This window comes from Diaporthe batatas (genome assembly GCF_019321695.1).
Source record: "Diaporthe batatas strain CRI 302-4 chromosome Unknown Contig00001, whole genome shotgun sequence".
NCBI classification, from domain to species: domain Eukaryota; kingdom Fungi; phylum Ascomycota; class Sordariomycetes; order Diaporthales; family Diaporthaceae; genus Diaporthe; species Diaporthe batatas.
Window position 1 is genome coordinate 151,595 of NW_025408548.1, and position 16,920 is coordinate 168,514.

General features: G+C 54.8%; 4 protein-coding genes across 4 annotated transcripts; 2 read left to right on the plus strand and 2 right to left on the minus strand.

The window, feature by feature from the left end:
* Positions 1-3,677: 3,677 nt before the first annotated feature.
* KVR01_000883 (uncharacterized protein) lies at positions 3,678-5,135 on the plus strand (the record flags this gene model as incomplete). The annotated part of the gene is made up of 3 exons (XM_044789793.1): positions 3,678-3,795; positions 4,189-4,431; positions 4,526-5,135. 3 exons carry the CDS (start codon positions 3,678-3,680, stop codon positions 4,939-4,941), a joined length of 777 nt encoding a protein of 258 aa, XP_044650832.1. The 3' UTR covers positions 4,942-5,135.
* A 306-nt stretch (positions 5,136-5,441) lies between these two features.
* KVR01_000459 (uncharacterized protein) lies at positions 5,442-10,859 on the minus strand. Its single transcript, XM_044786349.1, has 3 exons — positions 9,390-10,859; positions 6,687-9,293; positions 5,442-6,609 (listed from the first exon to the last, which is right to left on the minus strand). Exons 1-3 carry the CDS (start codon positions 9,768-9,770, stop codon positions 6,502-6,504), a joined length of 3,096 nt encoding a protein of 1,031 aa, XP_044650408.1. The 5' UTR covers positions 9,771-10,859; the 3' UTR covers positions 5,442-6,501.
* A 1,466-nt stretch (positions 10,860-12,325) lies between these two features.
* Positions 12,326-16,801, plus strand: KVR01_000845 (uncharacterized protein). Its single transcript, XM_044790861.1, has 5 exons — positions 12,326-13,007; positions 13,073-13,277; positions 13,334-13,752; positions 13,801-13,966; positions 14,045-16,801. The coding sequence occupies exons 1-5, from the start codon at positions 12,868-12,870 to the stop codon at positions 14,345-14,347; spliced, it is 1,233 nt and encodes a 410-aa protein (XP_044650794.1). The 5' UTR covers positions 12,326-12,867; the 3' UTR covers positions 14,348-16,801.
* On the minus strand, positions 15,027-16,103 carry KVR01_000653 (uncharacterized protein; the record flags this gene model as incomplete). Its single annotated transcript, XM_044781307.1, has 1 exon — positions 15,027-16,103. One exon carries the CDS (start codon positions 16,101-16,103, stop codon positions 15,027-15,029), a length of 1,077 nt encoding a protein of 358 aa, XP_044650602.1.
* Positions 16,802-16,920: the final 119 nt, after the last annotated feature.

The following is a 16,920-nucleotide window of genomic DNA, read 5'->3' on the forward strand; positions in this document are numbered from 1 at the left end:
TATATTCTTAGATATATATAGAATAGAAGTAAAACTATATTATAAAATAAGAATTTAAAGGATATTTAATATATATATTTTATATATTATTTATTTAAATTAAGTTTATAATTAAATTATAAACTTATTTTCATAGCGGGTGTACTATCCGTTTTCGCGGGTGCGAACATCCGTTCTCTCGATTATTACCGGATCCAGATACATACCATTTCCTTTCCTAATAAATAAAGAGGGTTTATAGGCCCAGCTATTCCACATTCCAGCGTTCTCTCATTTCCCCCCTCGGTATATTTTAAGTACACAGTGTCCTACTGGGTCCTTTCGTGCCCATGCTCATCTTGTACCGCTCTCAAGAGACTCGTACATAGAGAACCTTTCTGTCCGACGAATTGAGGCTTTCTGGGATAAAATCCAGAACAGCGTACAACCTGTGGAAGTGAATGGCAAAGAGAGGTTCTTGGTCCCTTCAATGTTGTTGGCTTCCATACATGGTCGCCCACTCGCAGCCTTTCGTCCTCAAAACGCGGCATAGGCAGAACGTCCGGGGACCGAATAGTATGGAGAACGATCGGCGCTCCTGATTTAGACTGATTGTATGTTTCGAATGTTGCCATGTTGATGAGGAGGCGACTGAATTCTGTAAAGGATCTGGTTGTCGTTCCCGGCCCTTAAGGCCCTGGAAACCTTGGAAAGTTGCGATTTCAGAACACGTGGGCATCCTTAAGTCAAAACAAAGACCCTCTTCGATATTCGACTCGATTATTCGGAATCTTTCACCGTCAGTTAGTATCCAGCCCTTGGGCTACTCGTATCGACGATTAGCAATACTGTTAGGAGCGATACCTCCTAACCTTATCCATACGGCACAAGGCTAAGGCCATGTGCCTACGTATTGTATTCTCTCTACACTGTTATTAGCATATGTATTTTTTAAACGCTAGGTCCTCATTTTAACTGCTGTATGAATACACGACCTACGATGTATGGAAATTAGAAACGAAACCACCAGCGTTCCTTGCAGGCTGTTTCCTCATTCATATAATCTTAATGTCCCGTTTTTCCCAAGCCCCCTCGAAATTCAGCCTCCCCCGGTGATCTTTTTCCATTATCCCCAGTCCGACGCGCTTATATTCTGGTTGACTCTCGTCAGAAATATCCAGTAAAAGGAACAGCCAAAATCCCCTCCACCCAATCACCATCGCAAGTAGAACGTCTTGGTCTTCACGACCGTCGTCGTCCAACATCGCCCGGCCTATTTTGTCCTTCTGGGCGTGCTGCTCTGAAATGACAAGAGTTCTTTCACCATCACCTGAGTAGCCCTCAAAGTAGAGATTGGGTTCTCCAGATACATCTCGCGTGACTTTCCCCTCAGTTGCCCACGTTCGCAGTACAATCTGGCCCATTTGGATATGTCCATATGGATTTTTCTCGCTCGATTCCACCTGGATTCTCAGAACCTTGGCCAGATAAAGCCAAGGATCATCATCATCTATTCGGAAGGACAATTCTTCATCATCATACTTTCCATCGCATCTCACTTCCTCGTCAGAGGTGTATCTGTTGAGCATCTTTTCATACGACACGCTCGATATCTGTGAGGCCCACGACCAGGATGGACAACTAGATGCCTGGTCTTTTTTACCGCTGCTGTTTCGATACCAGCAAAGACCTGCAAGGATGGAATCCTCCCACAGACCTGCAAAATATTTGACGTGGCGACTTATGTACGAAGCTTTCGCCACGGCACTGATGGCAACCAATCTGTCCTTGGGAAAGGTCAACGCACGCTTAGTGTATGTTTCCACAACATCACAATACCACTGCCGAACAAGAAGCGGCACTGACAACGGTTTTACGAAATTCCGGATTGACTCCTTCATGCAGTGCTCCTCCTTCGAGTTATCCTGGCTCAATCGGCAATGGTCGCATTCCCAGTATAGTTGTGACTCGGCAAAGTAGAGCGTTCTCCGGGAGAGCATCTGCTCCTGGTAAACCCACGCTCTTTGAGATAGGGGACTTTTGTAGACCTCTGTACGAAGAAGATGCCGTCTTGGTGAAGAGTCCCACCCTTTGATGGCGGTTTCGAAGTATAGGGAGCTTTTCTCGCCTGATCTCAATTGACTCTCGATACAGAGATATTCGTCGAAAGGGCTGAGGTAAGTTGATCCTTCCTTCCAGTTGAAAAGTCCGCCACTGCTGCTGTTGCTTCTTGATGCAGCAATCGTCAGGTGTGCGCCTCTGTATATGCCACCCATTTTTGCCGACTCGACCTCCCAGTCAGCAGAGTCACGCTGGATAATGCAGAGAGAATCCACCCAAACGTAAGGAATATCGAGAAGATATGTAACTTTGATGCAGTCTCTTATGGTAGCCGGTAGGTATCCAAGGTTTATTCGCGCTCGATATTGGTCGATAGTAGAGTGCTGAGTCACCCATTTAGGCGTGATGTTAGGTGGCATCTTCCCCCAGCAATAGCTTAGTGCCGCATATTTATACTCGTGTCCGTTTGTCTCGATGAGCTTGACTGAGTATCCATTTGGCTTATCCGCATCGTCAGCACATGGCACGATTTGAAGGAGGCGGCTGGGTCGTTCGGCTGGGAGTGGTGTTACAGGTCTAAGACTGTTGACGTTGTAGCCATCGCTCAATGACACATAATCTCGGAAACCGTATTGTTCGTCGAACTCCTTATCATTAGTTGCAAGGCATTGTTGCAACCATCGACGTGCAATTTTGATCGACCCAGATGAGCCAGTGTACTCCACATTTCGCAGCCAAGGCAGCCCGAAGGACATGGCAGGGTCTCCTTCTCGTGTGTGGCACAGCATCCAAGTTTGGAGTGCACTAATTTCCTGCTGCTGTCGTTTGGCATATGCCCATTCCCCCTTGGAGTCTCCCATCATTGTCGGATGAGTTCCGTCATCCGGCGATTGCCAGAGATGGGTGTCGAAAACCTCAACCTTAATGCACTTGAATTGGAACTCCGCCCTGTGACAATGATCAGGACGAGCTTTGCAGTATTTGGCGTCTACTAAGCCGAGTGACAGCGTGACCAAGCATCTTTCAGGCGGGATCCTGTTTTGACCCGTGTAATCGTATATTTTGAATCGACCGTCCGCGGTAAGGAGCAAGTAGAAAATATTTCTTCATACTATGCAGCACCTGGATGTCTTCTGGAGCACATCCAGCCATGAATGGGTGTAACCCCCGGCTTCAGATAGACGATCAATGCTGATCTTGCGACAGGATTCGCAAAGATCCCCTCTGCGCGCGCACACCACTTCAGCTTCCCGAAAAGCCTGAGACGTGTCGGAAGCGGAGACTGAAGCGGCCATGATGCTCGTCAAAGGGTTCTAAGATTTGGTTGGTGTGAGAATTGAGAACCGAGTGGCACGTACCTAGGTATAGGGTCCACGGGTGGTAATCGCTGAACGGAGGAAAAACATCTTCCATCGGGTCATGCATCCGACTTTCTATATTCAACCACATTGTCAGACCTCGTCAGGCTTTGCCAGCCCAGCCTGGGAGCTTTCGAAAGACTCGAAGAGCTGCCTAAGCCTTGGCAACATGCGCTTATCCGCGCGTCAAGTGCGCGTCCATTGTGCCTACTTGCCTGCACAGTGCTTACTATAACTTGTCACATGAAATGGTGTGTGACGAAGAAATGCGACAGACTAATGCATCGGTTATGCGCAGCTGATCCGACACTTTACGAGGCGCAACAGCGAATTTATCCCTCAAGAGGGATTTGCTATTCCTCCACTTCCGCTATGTACGTAGACTCAGTGTGTCTAGGTATGCAAAGACATGTTTGCAAATACCGTGCCGTTGGACACTCGAGTGCTCCCTATGGTGAACCGGCTGATGCATAGATCACGTCTCTGATATAGTCGGTGCACTGACAATTTACGGGGGAAAAGACCCTATCTTTATACAGATATTCAAAGAAATCTATAAATTTTGACTTATTAATTTCATTTATAGGACCCTCAAGCTAAGCCTCTTAAGTGTATACCAACATCCAAATTCTTCACGTCAAAGTTCTCGCTCCGTAAGGGGGGCGCGGCCAACTCGCATCAGCAGATGGCTACACCTGGGCAGCTGAGGCGACGTCAGCCTTGGCACAGCCGCCACCATAAAGCTGGGGCAGAGAGGGACAATTGTGGGGCAACCAAGTCCCACCGACAGGGGCCCATGATGAAACAAGGACCGTGATCCCTGGACCTTGGCTGGGGATAAACACACTCCAGAGTGAGAGGAGACCTCCGAGTGACTTGACCGACCGACTGACACGCTGCCTTACCCTGCCCTGTTATTTATACATCACATCAATAGACCACAACACCAACGAGCATATCTACTGTGAGTTCTTTCCTACCGTTCCACATCACCGTCCCAAACCAAACCAGCCTAACACGATATTCAGGCCGTGTAAGCCAAATCCCCACACCCCCCCCCACATCCCTCCTCCCCACACACCGATCTTCTTACGCAGTAGCAGACTGACCACCCGCTGACATCATAGCCCCTTTTCCCAGCAGCCAACAATTCAAGATCCGACTTGCAAACCACAACCTCCGAGAACAACACAACACAACAACCCCCCAAGCCAACCAAACACATCTCCAACCACCACCAAGCCAAAAATGCCAAACGGACCCGGCGCCGCATCCATCTCGACCATCGAGAGCATCATCAAGCCCGCCGAGGCGAGCGGCGGCAGCGGCAAGACCAAGTGCATCGAGTGCGACGGCTACGAGTGCTGCTGCATCCCGATCCCGTGCACCGTCATGTGAGGCGCATCGCACCAACTCAACAACCAGATGGGAGGGGGGGAAGATGATATCTTCTGGGGCGATGTTATGGACAGACACGAAGGCAAAGAGTCGGTCGAACCTTGAGGTCGTTGTAGGGAGGAGGATCCCTTGGGTCGGGGGGTAGGGTTGAAAATGATGATATCCAGCTTGAAATTACACACACGCACAACGCTTCACGCATGAGGGAATGACTTTGCTGTAGCCTTTCCTTCCTTCTCGTGGGTTGGAAGAATAAATACACGATGGCCGTATCCTACAGAGACAGACAGTATTATCCATCCTACGCAATGAATACATGACCTCGGGACGCAGACCAAACTCGGAGCCGGCCGCAGCCAGCACCGTGAGTAAACAGGTGCAAGACGCCCCGACCAACGATCGTGGACCGTCCAGCTCCCTTTAAACGTAGATGGCTGTTCAACGCTTGCTCCTGTTCCCGATGTGAAACACACGAAAACGACGAGCAAAACGCACTCAGTGGGCAGCGTCCATCCAGTCCGTACGTAGTCCACGACCACAGTAGACCTCAAAACCTCCCAAAATCCCATCTCACACAGCACTTGAGCACCCAAACTCACGCCACCTCACTCGACACGGGCAGGTAGGTATCATTATTCAGATATATATGATCATGATGCATCAATTATTCCTCTAGACGTTAACAAAGACAACAAATAAAAAACATGATGAACAAGGCCGACCGACCGAGACCAGTCCCGACCAGTCAGTCAGTACGTAGCCACGATAAGTACATATAAGTACCTAGTAGAGACCGACCGCGGTAGTGCGCAGCAGTGGAGATATCGCCATGATTGATAAGAAGGCAGGTAGGTACTTCAACCCGAGCCGACACGCGCGCAAAGCGGATGAGGAACGAGTCTTGACCACAACATCAATGCACTGAGTGAGATAGATGAACCCCTCGGTTCCTTCCCCCCCTCCCTCCTAACAAGACCAGACCATAAACGCCGTTGTGGATGAAGATTTGCTGCGACCACCATCCCATGGGGAGAGCGGTGGGAGTGGAGGCGAAAAAGAAAAAAGTGACCGCCCATCTTGTATAGACGAAGCCCTCTCGGTATTGACTCCCGATCGATAATTTTCAACGAGGGTGGTAATATGGTGAAGAGAGGAACCAATCAATCAACAAAGAGCCCGTCCGTCCGTCCGTCCGTTCGTTCTGGGGGTATGCATCAACAGAAATATGACCACGGCCATCCATCCCGTCCCGTCCCATCCTCTTCCTTCTCAGTGACATGCCAGGAAAACACAAACATACAACACCAACGACATGAAAACGAGAGAGAAGACGCATACATATATGTACCTTGGTTCTCCGTATCGCTATAAACAGCAAGTACAAGTAAACAACTTTTTTGAGTGTGTGTGGTTCGGTCAGTTCCAGATGTCCCCAGCCATTTGCCGCGCTGTCGGTGTTGTGTGTGTGTTCATAAAGTGAGTAAAAAAAAAGAGAGAAAAATCCATGCACGCGTTCCCCTCGCTCCGTCGATATAATGAGTATTCCACATGCCATTATGCATTTTGCATCAGAATTAGACAACCGACCAACCCACCTATGTCGTTGCGTGGGTTGGCGGAATATACCTCCCCTCTCTGTTCTGCGTCTCTGGGCTACACCTCTACAACCAGGTGGGCCGTGGGCCCATCAATGATGTGCGACGCGTCAGACCTCCTCCTCGATCAGGCGTTGCACCTCCGGGCCATTGAGCAGGATGCGCTTGCCCAGCTCCTCCGGTGGCTTGCCGTCGCGGACGGCGCCAAAGTCAAGAATCTGTGCGTCAGGCATTGTTAGCTACCAGTTCGAGAATGACTGTTCATTGTTGATGTTCTGGTAATAATATTACGTACCTCCACATAAGTCAGATTGTCCCTCTGCACGGCAGCCACGCACCGCCGCTCGTCAAACTTGACCTGCCACACGCCGCCCAGGTCGGTCAGGAGGTCCTGGATGTGGTCGCCCGTCTGGACGTCCCACATCTTGACCGTCTTCTCGCTGCCCGAGATCACCTTGCGGCCGTCGTGCTGGAAGCAGGTGATGGCACCCGTGTGCGCGCTCAACGTGTGCTTGCACTTGCCTGTGTCTGGGTTCCATATGCGTAGGGTGCTATCTGCGGCGGCCGAGACGAGGAGCTCGTCGCGCAGGTCCAGCAGCCCGACGAGCAGCGTGTGCCCCTCGAGGCTGTGCAGGCAGGCGCCCGTGTCAAGGTCCCAGATTTTGACAAAGGAGTCCATAGATCCTGAGATACAGCGGTTACGCTTATGGTCAAGGACCACACTATAGACCTTCTGGGTGTGACCGTGGAGCACGTGCAGAGCCTCGCCGGTGCTGATGCGCCAGACACGGACGGTCGCGTCGTAGCTACCAGAGACGAGGACATCGCCGTGGGCAGCGATAGAGCGGACTGAGTGCGTGTGGCCGCTGAGGATCCTGACAAAGTACGGGCACTCTGCGTCATTAGCGGGAGGCCCTGTCTGTATGTATCGCCTAGATCCTGCCTCGGGCAGCCTCCACACCCGTAGCTGGCTGTCCCGGGAGCCGGTGATGATGAGCGGGTTCGGTGGCATCATCACAGGTTCGCCATCGAGACCGACCTTACCGGTGTCGGTGGGTAGGAGGATCTGCAGACAGCGCACCGTCGACGTATGCCCGTAAAAGACCTGGGAGCACATGCCCTTCTCGATATCCCAGACACGCACTGATCGGTCGGTGCTACCGGACACCAATGTGTTTCCCTCGTACTGCAGGGCCCACACGCCGCCCTCGTGGCCCTCGAGCTTCTTCCGCAGCTTGCCGGTCTTGGTGTCGTATACGTGGATGAGGGTGTCGTCGCTGCCGGTGATGATCTTGTCATCGTCAAATTGGAGACAGGTGATGACATGGCGAGGGTGCGCTGCAAAGGCCACATGCCCAGGCTTCACCTTGCCGCTCGTCCAGCTCTGGCGGATCATGTAGTGACGACGGTACAGGGACTTGAAGAGATGCAGCCTCCGGAGCGAGGGGAGGCCGATCTGGGGGTCAGGCACGGAAAGGGCCGCCTCGTTGGCCGCCGAGATGGGGCCCTCGGCCTTGAACTTGGGCGGTGACAGCGGGGCATCCTCCTTACTGGACTCCTGAAGGCTGACGCGCCGTTTGGTCCGCTCGAGGTTGGCGTAGTTGTGCACTCCCCGTTTCCTCTTCGAGCTGCGCAGCTTTGGCATCTCGGGCTTGGGCGACCTGAGCTCGGCCTCGGTCGAAGTCAGGCGGTTCTGCAGGCTGAGGTCGAGCTCCGCGCCCTCGGCGCCCTCGGGGTCCTGCCAGCCCCAGCCCTGGGTGATGGCCTTCCTGAGCTCGCCGGGGGAGAGCTGGAAACCATCCCGGTCAAACAGCTCCTTCCAGCCGGTCTCGTTGCTGTCGATCATGGTCCGCCAGTGCTTGGAGACACGAGCTGCGCGGCAGAGATCGCGGTGGTCGAGGAACGACAGCACGTGCAGGCCGAGCTCGGTAGGCAGTTGCTTCAGAAAGTCGCACTTGAGCGCGGGGTTCACCACGTCTGCCACCATGTGTAGGGTCTTTCTGGGGCATCTGCGGAGGAACTGGTACATCATGAACGTCTTCATGTCGTTGGGCATGGAATCGAAAGATTCGAGCATGGACCGGGTGTCGAGAAGGCCGACGGCGCGTTCGAAGGCTTGACGGTCGCGTTGGCTGGGGGATCCATCGGCCATCAGCTCCATATCAGCTATTTCCAGGCCGAGCGTGGACTGTGTCTCCTGCTCCTGGCTCTCCTCCAGCCAACGGCGCCGAGAGGGCCTGGTCAAGCTCCGCGAGAAGCTCGAGCCCTCGTCGTCTTCCTCGGCATCGTCGTCCTGGGGTTCGGACGTGTGCAACTGTGCGGCCGCCAGGGTGGGAGACAACCTCGGGCTAGGCAGGCTGGCATCTGGGTCCGCAACTGTGATGGAAGGGCGAGGCTGTGAGAGGTCGTCGAGCGACTCGGCAAAGGGTTCGACGTCGGCATCTGTGATGGGAGGGGTAGCAACATTGCTGCTGAAGACGGTGTGGGATTCACTGCCGGCCGGGCTCGCCGCCTCATAAGCGGCCAGGCTCTGGCCGGGGCCTGAGGTCGGGTCGGCGTTCAGGGGCCTCAGCCGCTGGGGCACCTCGCTCGCGGCCGTGACCTCGGATCTATCCGGGGTGGCCAGATACAACGAAGACGACTGACGAGTGGTTCTCTCCCTGGCACCGTGGGAGACGGCCCTCCTGAGCCTGTCGGAGACTGACGAGCCTGCATGGCTGCGGGAGGACCTCTGAGAGGACCTGTTGGGCGCGGTTGCGGTCTGGTTTCCGGATGCTTGGCGGCGGGATTTGCGAGTTTGGGGTTCGGCCGAGGACTTTGGGACTTGCCGTTGGGTTTCAGGAGCCGGCGTTCCGCGTTCGGAACTGGACTTGACGCTGTCCTCGATCTCGAGGGGTTTGGGCTGAACAAATGACCAGTCAGCAAAGGGACACACACACAAGCACTTACATCGACACACAGCAGCCAAAACACGGATTTCTCTCAAGGGTGGGCTGACCTGGATATCTCCTGATGTGAAGGAGGGTTCGCTGAAGGACCACGCGAACTCGTCGTCATTTTCGGACAGGTCGAGGGTGAACTTCCTCAGGTCTGGAGGAGTAGGGCCCTGTGCAAGGGGGTACTCCTTGACATCGAGAGACTCGAGGGGCCTCGGCTGTCGGATGAAGAGAGGAGGATACGACCTCTTTGTGGTGGTTGTAGTTGTGATGGTCTTGGTCTCGACGCAGCCCAGCTCATATTGGAGTTTTGCAGCAGCACGGCCGGAAGTATCGCTCTCGCTGTCGTCGAAGCTGACGGTCAGCCTCTGGTTGGCCCTGGGCCGGCGGATCTCTGTAGTCTTCTGGGCGGGCGTGCCTTTTGGAGGAGGCACGACAGACATGATGGGCGGGCGGTGGAGGAACAGTTCGATGGGATAGAGATGCAGACGGTCGATGGCGGCAGGTGTCGGTGCGTGGGTGGGTGAGCCGGGGTGTCGAGGTGCTGCTGGCTGCAGATAGACGCAGATGGACGGTGACAGCCGGTGGGAGGCGGCAGTCGTACCCGGGACAGGCAGCCAAGGCCTCACTCAACTCGACTCGAAGGCTTGGTGTGGGTGCAAGGACGCGTCGGAGGAGTGGTGTTGTTCATAGGCTGGGGTGTAGCAGGCTGGAACGCGTTTCCTGTCGGCGGTGGAAGGAGTGTTGTGGGTGGTGGACGTGGGGTGACGGAGTTGTGACACCACCACACATAACACACTTTCTCACACACACAAGAGATGGAAGGAGGGAAAGACTGAAAGTCCGAGTCGAAACGGCGGGGTTTCAAGCGCTGGCCAACATGTCCTCGTGGGCTGCGGTTGATGGATGGACTGGACAACTCGGGGGGTTATTGAGGATCAGCAGACGGGGCGCTGGATGGCGGGTCAAGGGGATGATGGGAGTGGTGGTCGAAGTTTTGTCAGAAATGGGAGGTAAGATGGAGTAAGACGAGGCACGAGGCACGAGGCACCACACGAGGCACTGGCACAGCGCACACAGACCACAGACCACAGACCACAGACGAACTGGCAGACTGGAGAGTGGAGACTGCGAGGCGGGTGGTGCTGTGTGGTGGTGGGCGCACGGGGCAGGCAAAAAAAGGCGGGCACTCTCAGGTGCAGGCAAATAGGAGGGGACGGGGGACGAGACGGGGGACGGGCGGCGAGGGCGAAGGAGGAGGCGTTGCCGCGTTGGTCAACAACGCCAAAAACCTTAGCTAGGGGCGGGTTTGGGGGGGAGTGGTACCTCCGTTATTACCTAGGCACGGAACGGAGCACGGTGAAAGGGGGCCAGAGGGGGTGCCTGCTGCGGCTAGAAGGCTTGGGCTAGAAGGCTTCGGCCTGTCCAGTGCTGAGGTGCTGGGCTGGGGTTGACTGCTAATTCTGGACAGCCGCTGCAGGCTAACAGACAGCCTGGACTGGGCTGAACTCGGCAGACAAGGGAATAATAAAGAGACAAGAATTTGAGATGTTTGTTTCCTGCCCGTGTGGTCAGACTGGGCTGGAACTATATTTCTGTAAACAAATGCAGCTGCAGGCGATGGTTCAGTCCAGTCTGTTGTTCACTTTCACTCACTTTCCACTCAGTGCGTGATAAACGGCGGTGGTGACCGTCGGTTATTGCCCCCTTACAAGGCAACAGTCATCCGTACCTAGGTACCCGGGTACCCGGGCTAAACCGGCCAAAACGTACACTAGACGTGACGGACGGACGGTGTGACGAGCCGTTGCAGCCCAGCACCACAGCACCCGTCCCGTCTTCAAATTTCAAATCCCCTCCCGGGTTTCTGTCACGGTTTAAACGGTCCTACCAACAACCGTGTTGGAAGGGCCAACACGCCCACACACCCCAAGGTAATAGGTAGCCGAGCCGAGGCCAAGTGCCCAACCCACAGCAGCCCACAGGCACTCAGGCACTCGGGCACTCTAAGCGCCAGTCTTGCCCCCGATTTTGATTTCCCCCCCACCCTCCGTACCCGCACCCGATTAGATATGCCAGACTGATCAGACTCAAAAGTCTTCTTTCATCACAAAAGGGACCTGCGCACGGCAAGCTGACGCCACACCCGCCGCCGCCCTTGTCCTGTAACGAAGCATCCACTTTGGGCAGAGGACAGACTACCCCTGATCACCACCTGGAGTGGATACCGTTAATTGATTCTTCACCACCCGTTACTATGTACTTACTCGTCTTCCAGGCTGCTGCTGACTGACATAATCCCACCCCACCCGCATCCGCCGCTGACATGGAATCCTGCTTCTGCTTCTGCTTCTGCCTCTGCCTCAGCCTCTGCCCAGACCGAGGAAACCGACCAACCACGTCCCAGCCGAGGTGGCAACAAGACCGGACCGACCGAACACCAGCCACAACAGAACAGAACTGAACTGACATGCTCGCACGCATTTCGGCGTCGCTTAATACCGACTACCCCGTACACTAGCAGCACCTGCCTCCGTGCCGTCCCTCGCCCGACACGCCGAGCCCGTCTCGTCCGTCTCGTCCTGCCAAGCCCGGCGCTCGGGCCCTGGCCCTCGCTCATTATGAAGCGAGCCACTCTCGTTGCTGCTGTGTACTATAGCTATGCTATGCCATGCCGTGCCCGACACTGCTACCGAGGAATCCAGGCAGTCAAGGTGGGCAGGCATACAGGCATAGACAATGCTGGCAGAGCCCTGAGCACACTCCTCGTCCATTAGTACTTGAAGCCCAAGCTCCGAGCTGCTATGCGGATTGGCACAGATACTAATACCGTGCCGCCGTCACACCTTCCACACAAGCATACGTCATGGCAGAGCCCCTGTGGCTGAAATACTTCGTATTCTTATGGTTGCTAATCGTAGAAGCTTCACCCATAATAAAAGGCAATCCAGAAGGTCGTCCAACTCCTGTAGAAGCTTTGTAGAAGGTTGTCCTAAAGTATCTGTCCCCACGGAGTATCCCATCGCAGGTTGGGTGAGATACTGTATGTTGTCCTGCTAGTGATTCTCCACACCCACGCTTGTGCATCAGGATTGCCATACCAAATGTCAAAGCAGACTGTGATATCAACCGCAACTTGTTCCATTCTTATGCTACTTTCGATTTCATGAGGTCCTTGCCATCTTGTGATTAGTCGAGGGTAGAAGAAGAGTGCAACATGGAAGTCACTCCGGTCCTGCTTGGTCAGACGGCAGCCACCACTGTCCTTCCTTCCTCTTTGGTGGCAGCAATGCATCAATTGCGCTGGAGGCCAGCTGCGGGTGCAGCGTTTCCCTTTGCTGCACAACCTTGTCAAACTGCCTCATGCCCAACTCCAAGTCCCCATCCCATTGTCGTGAAGCCAGGTTGTTCTTGGCCTTGAGCAAGACACAGCACCACCCTTAGGGCCTCGCAGTCCCCTGTGCCTTGTTCACCGATACGTTCTCTTCTCCAGTCCTTGATCCCAAGGCCCCCAAGAGGCCATGGTTGCGACCGCAAGCGATGCTGCTGGCAAAGATGTCGAGCTTGACAAGATGCTCGTCACCACCATGGTACTCGCGATACCCGACTTTCTTGCCATGGCAACGTGTTAAAGCTGACATCTCGACCTACCCACAGCTCAGCGTCATCCTTTACGGAAGGTGGGTTCCATTGTCACACTATCATCTTGTGCCTTTCTTTGGACTAATCCCGCTGTGACCCCCAGACAAGCCTTTCCTGAGAACTGTTTCCGGGAATTGTCAGTACAGGACATTCTCCATCCATCGGCCACACACAACCGCCTCCTCGAATCAGGACGACGTCTCTCCAACCGGGAAGACCCTCTTCAGACACTCTGTCCCAATAGAGACACGCTGGTGTACTTGAAAGAGTGCGACAATCCGCGTTTACTCAACCTGCTCGCAGATCTGGTTTGTCCGAAGCATATTGGACAAGAACACTCAAAAGCACCAACTAACAACCCCAGGACCAGATCTTTGCTGCAATTGCGGATCGACTTCTCGGCAAGGTCTATATCTGCTTCAATGACACCAAGGAATGGTCCAGAGACAGCCTGATTGAGTGCTTCACTCTCCAATTCAGCTACAATAAGCAGGGGGACCTGTTTGCCTACGCCCACTGGGCTGGCAAAGGTGACTCGCCGTTCAAGGGCAGCCGTTCACGCAAACTATTCGATTCAGAGGCCTTCTTCGAGGATTTGAAACAGGTGGTTCTTACCTGCCCCCAGCTTCCCGACCGCTTCTACACCCGCCTCTTTGTCTCCGCTGTCAATAAACAGACCAAACTCCAAGGTGATTGGGCTGGGTATGGCCATGGCGTCAGGGAGGCGCTCTCAGACCTGGAACACAAACAGGGAGCCAGCCGACTTCGAATTGGGAGCTTCATGTTAGTAAAGAAGCCCCGAAGACTTTGCCCAACTGACGATGTACCTAGTCGCGAGGTTGTTTCCGAAGAGGCCGACCAAAACACCGACCAGGATCTGCCGGAGCAATGGCTAGGAACCTCGCCCACCTTGGGGTCAGATTCGCCATATCTGAACTTAGCCGCGTCACCCACCAGGCCATCAAGTTTGTCCAATCCGAAGAAACGGCCTCGTCTTGTGAGTGCTGTCTGTCTAGCTTGAAGTGTAGCTTGACCTGTGTTTCTGGGAGGAACACACCCTGACCTGGAGTTATAGGCGATGATCGAAGAGGTTCCAGAGGACCTTCCCCCGACGCAGCGTCTGCAGACACCAGTTCGGAGCCAGCGAATCCCGAAATCTACGTCTGCAAACCCGGCCTTCCTCAGCACTGACTCCGAGGCGTCTCCGTCACCCCTGGCGGAGGACAAAAGACTTGCAAGGGTATGGAGCACGGAGGAAGAATCACCGCAAGGGACCTGGCAGGCAAGCCAGTCACATGCTTCGCGGGCAGCGAGTACTGCTCGTACCTACGGCGATCGGTCAAAAACAGACGGGAAGAGGGCCCGTACCATGGCGTGAGGGAGCATCGTTGCAGATTCTAAGTTTACAGTAAAGAGATCATATCCCGGGCTGTTTTTTGCTAAGGTATTGTTGAGAAACGGGAGTCACTTGCTGCAAACCTTTGAAACTGTAAATAAATTTGGTACACGGATGTAGCTGGGAGCAACGTTCTATGGGGGAACTTGCAGAAGGTGATCACGTCAACGGTAGTTTAGCCACAAGTACTCCACCACAATTCATTCAGACTTGTGAAGATTTGGTAATAGTACGATGCCATAAATCGAACATGATATTAAAAGAGGTTCTAGAACCAACTGGGATAATAAGTCACTGCCTGCACAGAGACAGAACCAGGGAGCCAGGCGAAGAAACCCCAGCGCCTCTCGCCTCTCCCTGGCGAATAACAAGAAAGGGACAAAAACAACCAACACCGGTACTCCAATGTTACCTACCCAGGTACCCGTTTCCCACCTTACTCCGACCGTTAACACCCAAGAACAAAGCCCAGACACAACAAGAAGAGGACGGAAAGAGGAAGAAATTGAACGCAGACAGCGCTTTTCGCCCATCCACCAACAAAAACGATATAATCCCAGCATCGCCTCTCGTTGCGGTTGCTGTCGGGATCGCCCACTTACTTACTCAACCAACCGACCAACCAACAAACCAACCAACCAACAAACTAGTCAATATCCCTTTACTGAGTCTCATCCCCGCCGTACCCGGGGCGGCTGCTAGTAACGCTCACCACGGCCGTGGTGCGGACGGTGACGGTCGTCAGGGTGGGCGGCGGCGGCAGCGGCAGGACGGTCGTGGCCCCCGCTCCTCCTGGGGTGCTGCTGTCCGTGCCGATGGTGAGGGTCACCGTGTCGACGACTGTCTCAGTCCTGACGGCGCAGACCGTCGGGGTGGTGCCAGGGAGGCCGGGCGTGGCTGTGGTGTCGGGGGCGGTGGGTGTTGTTGTGGGCGGGGGGACCTCGACGGTGACGGTGAGGGTATCGCTGCCGGTGCCCGGGGGGGTGGGGGTCTCGGGGACGACGACCGTGGTGGTGGTGTCGTTGCCGTAGGGCGAGCCTGGCGTGGGCGTGGGCGTGGGCGTGTTGGTGGTCCTGGTGTCGTTGCCGTGGTGGCCGCCTGGGGCGACTGGCGTGGGGATCCCCGGCGTGGGCGTGCCCGTGGGCGGCGGCGGGACCTCGACGGTGATGGTTGTCTCGCCGCTGGGTGGCGTCCCTGGCGTGGCTGGTGTTCCTGTGGGCGGCGGCACCTCGACTGTGATGGTGGTTTCCTCGGGTGGTGATGGGGGCGAGGGAGAGGCGGTGGCCGGGGGCGGCGGCTCGGACAGGCCATATGAGGGGAAGGACGGCTCCGGGGTGGGCACTTGGCTCAGGGTAACTGGGGGCAGTGTCTCTGTCACGAAGACTGTGGTCCCCGGGACGGTGACGGTAGTCCCTGGGACGGTCACTGTGATACCTGGAACGGTGAAGGTTGTCCCAGGGATGGTTACCGTCTCGGTGACGGTCACGATGGTGTTGCTGCCCCCTCCTGGAGGGCTGGATGGGAACGCCGTTGTGGGAGGGATAGAGGTCTCTGTGACCGTCACTGGAGGTTCTGTGATGGTCACGGGAGGCGGGCAGCTCTGTGCTGTTCCGGAAACATCCTGGCGGCCCTGGTTTTTATGGTGTTCGGCCCGTTGGAAGCGGCCATAAGCCTGGGCCTGGGAGGAAGCCAAGAAGACGGCGAGTGCCAAAAGCGATGTCGTCTTTGCGTGGGCCATTTTGAGACTTGAGAGAGGTGTTCGAACCTGTTTGGGTGAGAAGAATGAAGTGCTTGCTGGCGATGGAAACATTGATCGCTGTCTAGACCTTGTCAGCTGAGAACCCGACTCTTATATATCAATCACATCGTGCGCATCGAGTTCACTCAACGACAGCTTCACTTCCAAGGTTTGGCCGCGTCTATGATGAAGGGAGATGAATAGATTGCGACTATCGACAGCGGTCTCGTTGTGTATCACGACACAAGATCGAGCCGCGCCCGTCTCAACATGATGCTCCAGACCGCACCCAAAGTTGGGGACCGAAGGGAAGGGAGGTTGGATAGCCTGCTACTATTGATACAGGAAACTGAGCAAAGCACTATAAACCAACCGCATGCGGCCGACGATGAGAGTCAATGAAGCACTGGGCCGTTGGGAAGGGAGGTGGAGATACTGCCTTTGCAGAGTTGGGATAGTGAACCAAAGAGTAAAACCGGGTTATTGACGGGCAGTGTTGATTCGGGCCCCTCGAGGGAGGAGCAGCGCACGTCCGGCACGGTCTGTCTGTTGTTTGTGAGAGTTAAACCATCAACGCTCTCCCTACATACGGTATGAGGACGGGTTTCGGCCGCTGCTGGTTCGACGGCGAGATCGGATGCTGCTGTCGGCTTCTTCAAGGGATGGGGCGGATAGATGCAAAAGCATGCCCGACTCAGGGGTGGTTGTTGTGTTCAATGTTGTAAGGCTTAGCACGTAGGTTACCAAGGTACTTGGGTACATAGGTACTTGGGTACATGGACCAGGTTAGTCAGCAGGGACGGGGCTTGTACTATGT